The 14,886-nt window shown below is 42.2% G+C and overlaps 1 protein-coding gene across 1 annotated transcript in view; it reads right to left on the reverse strand.

The window, feature by feature from the left end:
• ADAM9 (ADAM metallopeptidase domain 9) overlaps positions 1-14,886 on the reverse strand; it is a 96,248-nt gene that overhangs the window by 21,982 nt on the left and 59,380 nt on the right. Inside the window, exons 8-10 of the mRNA XM_075601207.1 lie at positions 3,989-4,060; positions 2,385-2,554; positions 335-416 (exon numbers count right to left, since the gene is read on the reverse strand). Of these exons, the coding sequence (XP_075457322.1) occupies positions 335-416; positions 2,385-2,554; positions 3,989-4,060 (324 nt within the window). The remainder of the gene's footprint in view (positions 1-334; positions 417-2,384; positions 2,555-3,988; positions 4,061-14,886) is intronic.

Raw genomic sequence — 14,886 nt, forward strand, 5'->3', positions numbered from 1 at the left:
GAATATGAATAATCAGTTAAACAATATACACCCAACTTACGCATTCACATTTACAAAAACAAAAAATATGTTTCAATATTATGAAAGAGTTGAGTCCTAAAAACATATTTTCTCTTTCCTACAGATAATTTAACACTTTTGCCTCCAGAGGACGTTGTAAAGAATTGCTTTCCTAAAGCACTCAGTCACGCAGCCCCTTCCTTATCATGTGTAGTTTGTTTCGTAGCATAAGATGTTAATAGTTTTTCAGATTCGGCCGCAAAACCCAATCCCAAAAAGCCCAACGACAAAGCGCACAGAATAAGAAAATACGATTTAAATCAAACAACCGTACCACATTAATGCCGCCAGCGTGACTCCTGGAACATACTGTGCCTACAAACGCCATCCCTGCTGTGCCACCGAAGCCTTTCTTCCTACAGGAGACATCAAATATCAATATTACAAACTTAAAGGTTAGTGCAACATAGGACCAAAGTGACCTAATGACAGTGATAGGTTTGATGGATTAAAAGGTCTGTCTGATGAAGGACCCAAGAAATATAATGACTGACTCGTTTAGTAGGTTAAGGGGCTAGTCTTATGTAGTAGGTAAGTGACTGAATGACAGTAATGTTTAATAAGTTAAAAAGATCAATCTCTTAAGACCAAGCTGACATGATAACAGTGACCTGTTTATTGAGTTAAAAGGCCAGTCCCATGTAGGACCAAAGAAACCTAGGGCCGCCAAAAGAAATCTTTGGACCAAGGACCTCCCTCTCCCTACTCACACTGGCGGAAAGGGGGGGGAGGAAGAGAAGTTATGGGCTGGGGGATGGGGCGGAGGGAAGAAGGTACGGGCTAGAGGATGTAGGTGATGGGCAATGGGCCTGGGGATAAGGAGAATCACCACTGGCCTGCAGCAATGGGTCTGGGCTAAATGGACAACTGTGGAGATGGCGCTGAGGACCACAGATGGGCATGCCAGTAGCCTTAGAGGGTCCGTGGATGGGATTGCAGAACCCAATAGACTAGACTTGAAGGGTAGCAGGCAGCAGATGAAGGTTCACATTAGCGACGGGGCAGAAACTATGGACCCTGATGGGGTATGGACCTTGGGGGTGAGCGCATGTAGACTGGGAGGGGGGAGAGAGATATAGGTGTGGCTGGGCCTACCCTGGGGCTGGGACGTTTAAGACCAGTCAGGGCAGATTTTTGTCAAAGGCCAGCCACACGTTTAATAAGTTAAAGGGTCAGTCCCACGTAGAAGCAAAGAACCTCATGTCTGTAATTTGTTTAATGAGTTAAAGGGTCAGTATCACATAGAAAAAAAATTAAGTAATTTATAAAATGTTAAGACATTTACCAGTTATACTTTGGAGAGGCTACATCTGTGACAATATGGGCAATGAGGCTCTTATAATAAAGGTGAAGCCCAGCCATTGCCCCATCATCTGGATGAATGTAAAGGGCTGCACTGTATATACATCCTATTGTGGTCATCTGGCCAAATATATTATGTGAATGTGAAAACCTTTATTTTCTGTGAAATGTATTTGTGCTTGTGTAACGGTGTGTTGCTTAATTCCCTGGGCTTGCTAGGCTGCTATTACACTTATCCAGCCTACACACCCAGAGATCAAAGTTTAGCTAGTTGCACAGGGGGGGGGGGTTGAGGACAAACGAGATGGGGGATGGGCCGGCCTATCTGGGAGCCATTTACTGCCCAGACAAAAAGGCGCCTAGCTCATCAACAGGTCAGCATTGAGAAAATGGGTAGGTAGGCGCTGTTCTCATTAGCTGGTTTGTAATGCCCACACTTCTTGCCTCCCTGTCACACCCACAGCCCGGGTTGGCCAACACAGGCGAGCCCTCACGCTGTGATTGGTTCAACACACATCTGTGCTGCCCAGTTCTCCATGATTTCCTATGGAGGTGGGGAATCTAGAAAAGATGCATTAGATCTCAGCTCCGCAGACCTTGCTGAGGCAAGCATGGACATGGACTAAGCGGTGCACTCTGAGGTTGTGCTAGAGACACACGAAACCGAGGCTGCCTGCTATTCCGAGTGGGAGATTTAAACTTGCTCTGCTGCGACTTGCAGCCAACGCGGTCATGAGTTTCCGATCCCCCACAGGTGTGGAAGCTGCACCGGATAAGCCATTTCTGAGGCACAGGGCACATAGGATTGCTAGGATTCTCCCTGTATTCCCTGGGTGGAGTGAGTATAGCTGTCAGTGATATTGTGTTGCGTCTGTTTGCTCCAGGTGAAATAAACACCAGTTTAACACTGTGTCCTGTCTGGTGTGTGATCTCGTGAAAGGGTCCTGGTCTCCCATGACAACATAAACAATATGTTATATTAAAATTAGATCGGTCAATTCACTCTCTTACTCAGTACTTACAGGACAAACTGTGCACTGTCGTGTCTGCGCCGTGGGACAAGCTCCTTCTCACGCCACTCTACAAAGCGCCCAAGGACTTCCCCTGCAGATCCATCAATGTTGATGATGTTCATGTTCGTCCAGATTTCCAACCCAACCAGGACAATCCTGATATTCAGCATTGTGTACATCTGTGGGAGGGGGTAGAGGAGAATGAGGAGGGTAGAGGCCCTGTACCTTCTCTGATTGATCAATATGGAGAACCACCAGACCTTTTCAAAATATCTTCTGGATCTCTTTTATTTACAAACAATTACTATTTCTGTGATTGCACCTACATTTCTTTATTCCCATATCATTATATAATAAATATTATAAAATTTAAATATTTCATATTTTTAACAGGCAGAATTATCTTTACACTACAAGTGCTTCACTCAGGGTACTGAAGACCACTGATTGGACGCATACATGAATACACTGTTTTCGCCCATTATGTTCTAGGCATATTTCATTTACATACTATCTATACTCAGATTTTAATGTGTGATATTGTGTCTTGAGTCTGATTTATAGGAAATTATCGGGGTCACTGGCACTTCAGTTTTACGTACTAAAAGGGCCTCTCTGGCACTCCTTTAATATCACTTTAGTGGCACATTCATCTTGTATCCCAGCATCTCCGCTTTGCTTCATCCTGCTCACGTTTAGGAAATCCTATGAATAAGACTTTTATCCCACAATATAAATCAGGGTCACGAAAAGGGAAGTTATTCTTACCGATTTACGATAATTCTACGCTCTTAGTCCCTCCATGCAAGTACAAAAGAAAGGGAAATAAGATCCGCCCTCTTGCGGGTAGGACCAAAACTTTCAAAGAATCAGACTCCCTTCCTCACAGCACTTGCATGTCTAGTCAAGCAATAGGGGGGTAAAAAGACTGACAAACAAAAAACATTTTTCATGGAAGGGAACCTTGTACTGGCATGGATGGAAAAAGTCTTAAAAGGTAGAGTGTTCAAGCTTTTTGCGCCATAGTGGCAGCACATTCTAGCTTGTCTCTAGGTGGCACAGGAGATTGGCTTCTGGCCAAATATTGCAACACCAGCTTATGAACAGTGCCCATACGCCAAAGGGTAAGCATGCGGGGTGCTCCGAGTAAGCCTGCATAGTGCCCCAGTGCCTGGGAATAAGGCAGCCTGAAGGCTCCCTTTGTACGCAGGTGTATCAGCAAAACCTGCTAGGAGAGAACCTACCGCCCTTATTAGTAGGACAAAAATAACTGCTGTGAGGAGGAGAGCAGGGAGCCTTGTAGGGGCTAGTGGAGCCTAATTCGTTGCACGTTTTGGTCCTACCCCCAACTGGGTGGGGCTAAATTTCCATTTGTTTGTACTGGCATAGGCGCTCCATAGAGAGAAAAATGTACATAGGTTATTAAACTCAGTGAATGGAACTTTCCAACAGCATAAAAATCGCATGGAAAGTGTATGCATGACAACATCACAGACCAATGAAAATTTCTTAAGGTTCTTCAGTAAGAAGCTTCGCAGAGCATTCTGTTTGGTTACTCCCCTGGTCTAGAATAGTTAACACCATGTATTAATTATTAGATTCTTCCAACTTACACTGTCCAGATAATTTGACATCTGCACCATCTCTTCCCTCACAGCTGTTGCATTTCTGTTGAGCATGTCATACTGAAAGGAGAGAAAAGACAACACATTGGAAATTAGAGACATAGTCACAGACCATGGCGACACATGGCACCACAATATGCTCACCTGTTTATGGCAAACCTGGAAGAGGAATTTCTCCAGCAACAACAACAACAACTAAAGCCTCCGATATAACTTTGCTACATCAAGGACATATACCTTATTTTGACAGGAGTGTAATTTACAACCAAGCTGAAACCACCACTGCATCTGCTCTGATGAGGATAATAGAAACCAAAACGTGTCCTTTCTTCTACAGTCTTTCATTCAACAAGGAGAGTCAGCGAGACAAACGGACAGACATAGAACATGCGGTATGGTTACCCAGAAGAACTCGCAATACTCACTCTACTCTTTCCTAAATCTGTCTCAGCGTCTCCCCTGCTGAAATCCCTCTCCTGGCTCCCTATCAAATCCCGTATTACACATGCAATTCTCCTCCTCACTTTTAAAGCTTTACACTCTTCTGCCCCTCCTTACATCTAAGCCCTAATTTCTTGCTATGCACCATCCTGACTTGCGTTCTGCTTATTGATGTCTTCTCTCTACCCCCTTTGTATCTAAAACCCTCTCCCGCCTTAAACCTTTCTCACCGACTGCCCCACATCTCTGGAATGCCCTTCCCCTCAATACCCGACTAGCACCCTCTCTATCCACCTTTAAGGCCCACTTGCTTAAAGAAGCATATGAGTAGCACCTGACGAAGTTGAGACATTAGGGGGTCTGACGTAACAGCATTAGGGTCAAAGCAGCCATTTTGTTTGATTATTTTAGTCCGCCATTTTGTCTTTGTGAGTTTTAATGTCATCTTTCTATGTGAAGAAATCTGTGTGAAAGAGAATGGAATGTTTTCGCTCCTAGCTGACTTTATTGATCTTTCCTCATCCAATCAGCTTCAAATTGAAAGTGTAAACAGGCCAGATATTATGAGAAGCCTGTAAGATAAGCTCAGTTTCTCATACAATGTGCCAAGTGGCAGAACTGACATCACATTTAACCCCATAATGATTTTTAGCCTACATACAGTTATTCAGCATTGTTATGTATTACAAAATGAGGTAATATTTAGTGACGTGCAAGCCCCCCCATAAAGGGGTGGAGCTTTAGGTTTTAGGGTATAAATATATGGCATACCGTGTTATCTGGGGGAGAGCTTTTTGTTTTGAAGCTGTCTCCGCTGTGTGCACCTGAAATAAACTCATTTGATAACTGAATCTTTGTTGTAACATTTTTACAGCTTTTACACACCGTAAATATTACTAGACATGATGCATTGAGCTTGACCCCCTGCAGAAGCACTTAACAAAATTCCCCCTCCTGTCTCTGTACGTTCCTCCTACATACCATTTACATTGTAAGCTCCTCGGAGCAGGGACTCCTCTTCCTAAATGTTATGTTTATGTCTGAAGCACTTATTCCCATGACCTGTTATTTCTATTATTTGTTATTTATATGATTACCATGTGTATTACTACTGTGAAGCGCTATGTACATCAATGGCGCTATACCAATAAAGACATACAATACAATACAGAGTGTAAAACAAGAACAGTTTTAGTGCTGATCACCTTCAATAATATATTCCCCCTGAAAGACATAATTAAGGACCCACAACCAATGGTCATGGAGGATGCAGAGGCGGGCTAGCTCGGGTTGCAATTACCCCATGGCTGGTCAGATTTGAAATATTTGGACCAGTAGCACAGAGGAGAAAAGCCGGGTCTGTGTGTAGCCCAATGCAGATTCTGGTTATTAGGTAACGCTGCAGAGCTCCTCCTCTTCTAGACCGACTCTTCTCTGCAGTCTGATCGTAATGGCAAGTTATATATGTATTCAGTTGTGAAAGACGATGGGAGGGTTTTAAGTTTGAACAACAGAGACGCCATATTATCTGTATCAACACTAACTGCATAGCTAGCACCTAAATAGTTAACTGTAGGCATAGCAGAGACATGTAACGAGGTCATAATACAAAGGGGCCTTAGAAGGATGATGAGACGGTGAGAGAATGTGGAGTACAGGATGGCATAGCAGGTTTCAATGAACATACTGATAAGAGCACCGCTGGAGAGAGAGAAGGTAGAAATTGGGGCAAGCCTATATTTGGGCAGGTCTGGATGACCGTGGATGAGATATACATGTTTTATCTGTATGTATTTAAATCAGACCTGCTGAAACCTTAATGTGATATCAACAGAAATTGCAGCTCTCCACTCATAACTAAGAATGCCTGTAAAGACCTAAATGATGCAGATTACATAAACTATTGGAACAAGAATCGATCCGTGGAATTATTGACTAAGGTGGAAGTACTTATTTTCAATGGACATGTTTGTTTCCCCCCATAGGCTCGGGAGCGCCCCTCCTCCCCAGCGATGTGACGTCAGGTCGCCACTAAGACGTGACGCTATAGGAGGGGGCCCGCTCAAGAAAGGTAGAGAGACACACACACACACACATTTCCTCAACAAAAAAACTAAATTTGTAATCTCCTAATTCAAAAGCAGAAGAGAAACTTTCCACTATGCTCTCGTCTGAGGAATTGGCTTCTTTAAAACAAAATCTGGATAAAACTCAATAGATTTTCGTAAAGAGATTGAGACAAGAAAGAGAAAGACATTTCTAAGAGATATACAGTATATGACTATACTACTGGTTTTGTCAATCACTGAAGGAAGAGAAATCCTATACCCAATAACAATAGGTGATCAAGACTCCAGGGTCCGTAATGGTCCTATAGACCTTGTGGAGATCTCGTCAGGCTGTGATTCTTCTTCTGGCTCTTATTTGTTTTTTTAGACACCAGCCAGATACATCATGGCAGTGCTATGGAAAGACACGGAGAGGCGGTAAGAGGTTTCGATCAAGGAATGGGTCAATGATACGGCAGGGGATGCCTAAGACGAAGGCGCCAGAGAAACCAGTAGAAAATCTTGTAATATATGTTTCCCAGAGACAGTTGACATCTGTTGAAATTTCGGCCCTGAATAAAGGACTCTTCTTTGCATCTACCCAGTGTATAGATTTTTTCGCATATAACTTGTGAGATACCGCTCACCAAAATAATACTTAAACCAAAATATATATTGTGAATACAGCCGGTGCAAAGGGGATGGTAATGACAAACACAAACATATAAGGAGGCAAAGAGTTCTCCTACAAGATCCCCAATAACTGCACAGCAAGGCTGATGATACTACTATGGGTTCAAATACCCACTACATGAATTTGTAAATAAGCTGTATGGGGTACAAATAAGTAACCGCTCCCAGCACTGTGGGAGGGCAGTTACCAATAAAAGTGGTTGGGCTTGTCTCCCCCCCCCCCCCCCCCCGAGTTAAAATTTGCCAGTCAGGCCCTGAGAGGATATGAGACTCAAATAGACGCCTTGAACCACCCATCATAGCCCATCATAGCCTATCATAGCCTATAAACAACCAGCCAATTTCTCTAAGCTACTTATCAGAGAACCAGGCTGCCATTTATGGAAACATTAGCATTAGGTACTTGACCCTGCCACAATAAGAAAGGGGACTCATGCAAATACAGTTACACAAACTACAATGTACATAGTACACAAGAAGCAAAATAACTAAAAGGGTAATTTCACCTGCAAAACAAGTAATGAAGTACAGTATGTCATCCAATTTGAGAAATGTCCTAATATGAAGTACAATACGTTGGGGGAAACAAACAAGCCCTCCACAAAAGAATGAACCATCACAGATGCACCATATCTGACCCTGAAACACCAGTTGGTGTGGACTTTGTCACCACCCGGATACTCTACTAATGATTTATTAGTATAGTTCTAAGGTCGGGATTATAGTGCGCCGCCAAAACAAATTAATGTTGTTCAATGAGCGCGCACCCAACGCATCAAAGAGCGTGATTTTTTCAAAGACATTTGAAATAGTTCTTGCCGCACGATGGCCACGTCACGTGAGCGGTTCAGCCAATGAGAGCTAACTGCTCTCACGTGACGTCACGGCCATGCCTCCTCCACGCCTCAGTGTCGCCTCCCCATGCCTCCAGCCTGCAGAGCATGTTTCGTGTGCGCGCAACCTCACGCGGTCGCGTGCACGCTGTCAGTATAATCGCAGCCTAAGAAGTAACTTCAGCAATGCTCAAGACAGAAGGGCATAGGAACTGAAATACATCAGTATTTTAGACTTCATAAAAAATTGCTTGAATCAGGGTAGTGGATATAAAACTTGTTATAGAACCTTTGACACGTACAACCAGTGCTAGTGCAAGGAGTCTACAGCCTCAGTCACACCTATGTATGTTCACATCCACACTGCCTCAAACATATCCTCACAACAGCTGATCCCAAGTACAGTATGCTAATGCTATTAACACCTACAGTAATTTACAGATGAAAACCCCTGCTTTGATGTACCTCATGCACTATGCATTTAAGCCTCTCATCAAAGGTTGAGAGATCACATCTGCAGTCTTGTACAATTGGTATGTTGATCGATTAATCAAAAAGAGATGGCATCGGGGCATTATTTTCCTGCAACCTGCAGAAGAACATTTAAAACGTTTTCCAATTGTTGGATATAAATATGTATATGAAATAAGATGAGCAAGAGATTCAAACACATTTTAGTACAGTATTATGAGGGGGACTACCAGGGATGTGCCCACTATTTGGTCTTGGAGAGCCAGACAAAGTTATGAACCTGAATTGTAATACTCGTCAGGGAACCTGTTGCCACCAGATCTCATCAACACATAGAAATGTTCATGCGGACACTGATTGCCCCATGTAGGCAGTAATTTAAAAACGGGAGATTTGTCTGGGGGAGAAAAGGGGGGAACGGTTGCAGAGGTCCCGCACTCTTCCCCAAGGCATTTAAATTAAATGCCGGGGGATCGCGTGAGGCCTCTGCAACAAGAAAACTAACCGGGATTCAGACGTTGTAACAACGTGGCGTCAAATGACGCAGCAGGGTCATGTGACGTGACAGGCGGCAAATGACATGACGTCCCGTGACCCCGGAGCGTCATCTGACGCGGCTGCAGGTAGGGGTGGGGGGGCGCTAATCCTGAGCAGGCCAGATAGGGGGGCGTAGCAGGAAAAGTTTGCGCTCCCCTGGCCTGGAGGGTTGGGTCAGCAACTGATATTTTTTTCAATTTAAACGATCACCTCTAATTCAAATTATCTCCCTTGTCTGGGCCTATTCCTGACCACTCACCATTCCTGACCACAGTAGGGAGCATAGACAAATGCTTTTTTTTTTAAATGATCTTTACAGATCTTCCCAGCTGTTGAGTTTGCTCGGTGAGTTGCAGTATAGTATCTGTTATGCACCCTAACCAGGATGTGGTGAGAATTCCAAACCTGCAAATCTTAATTTTGGTCAATAATGCAGGTCATAGTACAGTACTGTATAGTGATTTATAATTTCTAGCAAAATATTTTAGGAGGGTCTCTCTCCACTTATAATTGAAGTTGTATTTGAGGAATTTAATGTCCTCGTCTGAGAATGTTAACTTCAACCTCCATATTAATGAACAATTGGTTAACTGAGGAAGAAGTTCATAAGCGACTTGAAAAAATTTAAGTAAATAAGGCACATGGCCCCGATGCCATACATCCAAGAGTTCTCAAGGAGTTAAGCTCAGTAATAGCAAAACCATTATATTTAATATTCAAGGACTCCATTTCCACAGGCTCAGTACCACAAGATTGGCGTAAAGCAGATGTAGTGCCTATATTTAAAAAGGGAGCTAGATCACAACCGGGAAATTACAGACCTGTAAGCCTGACTTCAATAGTAGGGAAACTACTTGAAGGTTTAATACGGGATAATATTCAGGAATACCTAATGGAAAACAAAATTATTAGTAATCGTCAGCATGGATTTATGAAGGATAGATCTTGCCAAACTAACCTTATTTGTTTCTTTGAGGAGGTAAGTAGGAATTTAGACCAGGGTAATGCAGTTGATGTGGTCTACTTAGATTTTGCAAAGGCTTTTGATACGGTTTCACACAAGAGGTTGGTGTACAAAATAAAGAAAATTGGACTCAGTAATAATATATGCACCTGGATTGAAAACTGGTTAAAGGACAGACAACAGAGGGTTGTCATAAATGGAACTTTTTCAGGTTGGGCTAAAGTCGTGAGTGGAGTACCTCAGGGATCGGTACTGGGACCCCTGCTTTTTAACTTGTTTATTAATGAACTTGAGGTTGGGATCGAGAGCAAAGTCTCCATCTTTGCTGATGATACTAAATTGTGTAAGGTAATAGAATCAGAGCAGGATGTAATTTTTCTTCAGAAGGACTTGGAGAGACTGGGAACGTGGGCAGGTAAATGGCAGATGAGGTTTAATACAGATAAATGTAAGGTTATGCATTTGGGATGCAAGAATAAAAGGGCGACTTACAAATTAAATGGAGAAATTTGGGGAATCCTTGATGGAGAAGGATTTAGGAGTGCTTGTAGACAGCAGGCTTAGCAATAGTGCCCAATGTCATGCAGTTGCTGCAAAGGCAAACAAGATCTTATCTTGCATCAAACGGGCAATGGATGGAAGGGAAGTAAACATTATTATGACCCTTTACAAAGCATTAGTAAGACCTCACCTTGAATATGGAGTACAATTTTGGGCACCAATCCTAAGAAAAGACATTATGGAACTAGAGAGAATGCAGAGAAGAGCCACCAAATTAATAAAGGGGATTGACAATCTAATTTATGAGGAGAGGCTAGCTAAATTAGATTTATTTACATTAGAAAAGAGGCGTCTAAGAGGGGATATGATAACTATATACAAATATATTCAGGGACAATACAAGGAGCTTTCAAAAGAACTATTCATCCCACGGGCAGTACAAAGGACTCGGGCCATCCCTTAAGGTTGGAGGAAATGAAATTTCACCAGCAACAAAGGAAAGGGTTCTTTACAGTAAGGGCAGTTAAAATGTGGAATTCATTATCCATGGAGACTGTGATGGCAGATACAAAAGATTTGTTCAAAAAAAGGTTGGACATCTTTTTAGATGGGAAAGGTATACAGGGATATACTAAATAAGTATACATGGGAAGGATGTTGATCCAGGGATTAATCCGATTGCCAATTCTTGGAGTCAGGAAGGAATTAATTTTTCCCCTTAATGGGGTTTTTTGTTTGCTTTCCTCTGGATCAATAAGTAAGTATAGATATAGGATAAAGTATCTGTTGTCTAAATTTAGCATAGGTTGAACTTGATGGACATACGTCTTTTTTCAACCTCATCTACTATGTAACGCCTCGGACTTCCCTCTATTTTTTGTACCCAGACAAATTCCGTTGAGTGTGGCCTGTAGGTTCGGGAAAGAGGTCTGTGGATTTGTTAGCGAGTATGACGTAATCTGCAAACAGTGACAATTTGTATGTCTCATTTCTTATTTTAACCCCTTGTATATTGGGGGGGCTCTGATTGTATCCGCCAGCGGCTCAATTGTGAGGACAAACAGTAATGGCAAAAGGGGGCAGCCCTGTCTTTTCACATTCTTGATTACCATTTGGTTTCTATCCCCCGCAGGCAATTTTAATGTCGCTGTCGGGAATCTGATAAAGAGCCTGAACTCCATTCAAGTACGCACACGTGAATGCTCCAATGTTCTGTCTAAGATATACCACTTGATTCTGTTGAACACCTTTTCTGCATCAATGCTCAATAACATAGCTTTAGGTCTGCCGTGGTTTACAGTCAATAACAATGATTTGTCTCGTATTGTCCGACGCTTGGCGCTCACTCACAAATCCCTCCTGATCATAATGAAAGTGTGGGAAGTATTAGGTTTAATTTAGCTAGAATATTACTGTAGATTTACAGATGTGTTTAATAGCGATATTGGCCTATAACTGCCACAGCTCATATGGTATTCTCCCTCTGAGGATCACTACTATATATATTAGCCTTCGTCATTTGTGGAGAGATCTTTTCTCCTTTCAAGAAACCATTAAAAAGTTCTAACCGACAGAACGCTAAAATCCCTATGTAATTCTTGTAATCGAAGTGCGACAGACCAGTCGTACCCGGTGCTTTTGATCATTTAGTGTCTTGAGCTCTTCCCCTAATTCTAAATGAGTTATTTTTACATTTAGTCTCTTATGGTCTTTTGCCATTAACTTTGGAAGATTACATTTCTTTAGATATTAATCTATCTGATCTACCACTACCTGCCTTTTAATCCCAGTCCCTGAGAACCCCAAGAGTTTTATGGTGCCACTGTGCCAATCAACTGGTTTATGGACATTTTTTTATTTACTATTGAAATGTAATGTATTTCATTTCCTGCTTGCTTTTTTTTAGGTTGCCCATTGACTGCCATAGTGGCAAACCATGCTCATGGGGCATGGCATACCACTGTGCCAATCAATGGGTAGAGGAGGTGGAGGTAGTTGCCCCAGGGAGGGTGGTTAGGCCTTCTGGATGGGTAGCGGAAGGGGGAGTTAACACCTTAATTACTATAGTGGCTTGTGGTCAGTAGTTAGTTTTTTTATGTTTTTATTTTACTGTTGGTGACCACAGAAGAGAAAGACGAGGGGCACGAGAGCAGCCTTCATCCTGGCAGGGGCAAGTGTAACTTTAATTTACTATATGCTGGCTGGTCAATGTTTTGGTTATGTTTTTGTTTTTAAAGGGGCAAATAAGCTATTATCCAGATATGGATAATAAGGATTTTGCCCATTACTGTATGTGTTGGGGGGGATGTTTGTATTGTAATGTTTATTGGGAGTAGAGGGGGTGAGTGAAGGGGGTAGTTGCCTAGGCTGGGTGGTTAGGCCTCTGGTGGGTAGTGGAAGGGGTTAACCCTTTCATTACCATAGTGGTTACTATCGCTGATGTAATGATGGGGTTAACCCCTCCCACAACCTTCCCGGTAGGCCTAACCACTCACCCTGGGGCAACTAACCCCTTCTCTCACCCCCTGCACCCCCAATAAACCAGGTACTCTGACTTAACCTCATCACTGCCTTAGCGGCTAGCTGCTAAGGTAATGAAGCTGCTTTTATTTTATTAACATTATTGTAACAGGGGGTCTCCTGAGCTGAATCTCATTAATTTCAGGTCCGGGGACCCCCTGCTTCCCGAGTTACAGGCCCCGTTATGGGGTTTCGGTATCCCACTGCTTTGTTTAAATCTCCCGATCACGTGGGCCGTGACGAGGGAGAATTTAAACATGGCGGGAATAACGGCACCCTATAATGGGGCCTGTAACTCTGGAAGCAGTGGGTCCCCGGACCTGAAATGAATGCGATTCAGCTCAGGAGGCCCCCTGCTAGAATAAAATTTAAATAAAATAAAAGCCCCGTGATCGCCTGTTAGAGGCGCGCAGGGAGAGGGACTGATTCAGTCTTAGTTAATCCGATGGGCCATTACAGCCTGCTATGCACTAGCTGTGGTGAGTTGCCGATTGTTTGGGTTATTTACCCCAACGGCTGGCGACTAAAGTCAAGACTGTATCTGTATCTGCACGTCAGTGCAATTAAAACTGGCAACAACAAAATTAGCTTAGCATTAGGAAGAAAAAATTGTGTGCAAGCTCTAGTGAAAAGTAATTATATGTATATACACACATACACGCCTCCTGTTTGTCAGTCACAGACACTCACCACCATCTGCTATATATTTTTTACATCCGCTATTGATTTCAATGGCATTGGAGGCAGTTCTTTGAGTAAGTACTATTAGACATTACTGTGATATATACACACAAATATAGATAGACCTATGTATAATGAAATAAAAACAAAATAAAAAAAACACACACAGATTAATAGAATAATATACATACAGCATGCAGACTCGGATACATTCTATATATAAAAAACAAAAGGCCTCTCCTATTTGTACAGCACTATACTTATTTCAATTGATCTCTAAGGCAGGGATTAATTATTCAACAGTTCCATCTATTCCTGCTGCTCTGCAGTGAGAACACAGTGTGATGTTTAGGAGGGTGGGGAGCATGTGTGAGTAAGTGGGTAGGATCTGCAGCCTTTATAATCCTTACTAAGGGCGGGAGCATCATGGGCATTCCTAAAAATGATGCAACTGATACAATAGCAGATGTGCACTAAAAATGACATCATAGTTTATATATATATATATAAAAAAAAAAAAAAAAAAAACTCTCTCGCTACCATTGATTGTTAAGATGTTGTGGTTACTTTCCTTTTTCTTTATCCCTCAAAATACTGTACATATTAGAATACAAAAAATAAACAAACTGGTTTTACACAAAAATAACATCAAGGGGAAGTAGGAAAGCCTCTTGTAAGCACTACATGGGACCTACTGTACTCAGGCAGCAATAAAGAAGACTGAAGCGGTCAGTTCCACGCAGGAGTAAAGTGATCTAGTGACAGGTTTAATGGGTTAAAGGGTCAGTCTCATGCAAGACTAAAGCATTCCTATACCCAGGGACGTCTTCCGCAAAAATGCCGTTTCAGTTACAAGCAAACTATAGAATAAGCAGAGAATCGAATAAAACATGGTTCCATTTCATGTTCTTATTCTCAAAGGCAATAAGATGAGAGATGTGTCATGCATTGGCGTAGACCCAAAGGGTGGATTTCATAAAGAAATGTTGGAAGGTTTTAAACATGGCAGAGAACCGTGAATTCCCCACAAAAATCCAAAACGTTCAGGAAAAGTTCATTAAAAAAAAATCTCTTCCATATTCTTATAATGATCAATCATTAAATCAATCCTTTTCGCCAATATAACTCTTGCATACATAGCCATTTGAATTCAAACCCTTGTTTTAGCCTCAAAAATGATCTCACTCAGATTTTTTA

Source organism: Ascaphus truei, chromosome 5, assembly GCF_040206685.1.
Source record: "Ascaphus truei isolate aAscTru1 chromosome 5, aAscTru1.hap1, whole genome shotgun sequence".
Classification (NCBI taxonomy): Eukaryota; Metazoa; Chordata; class Amphibia; order Anura; family Ascaphidae; genus Ascaphus; species Ascaphus truei.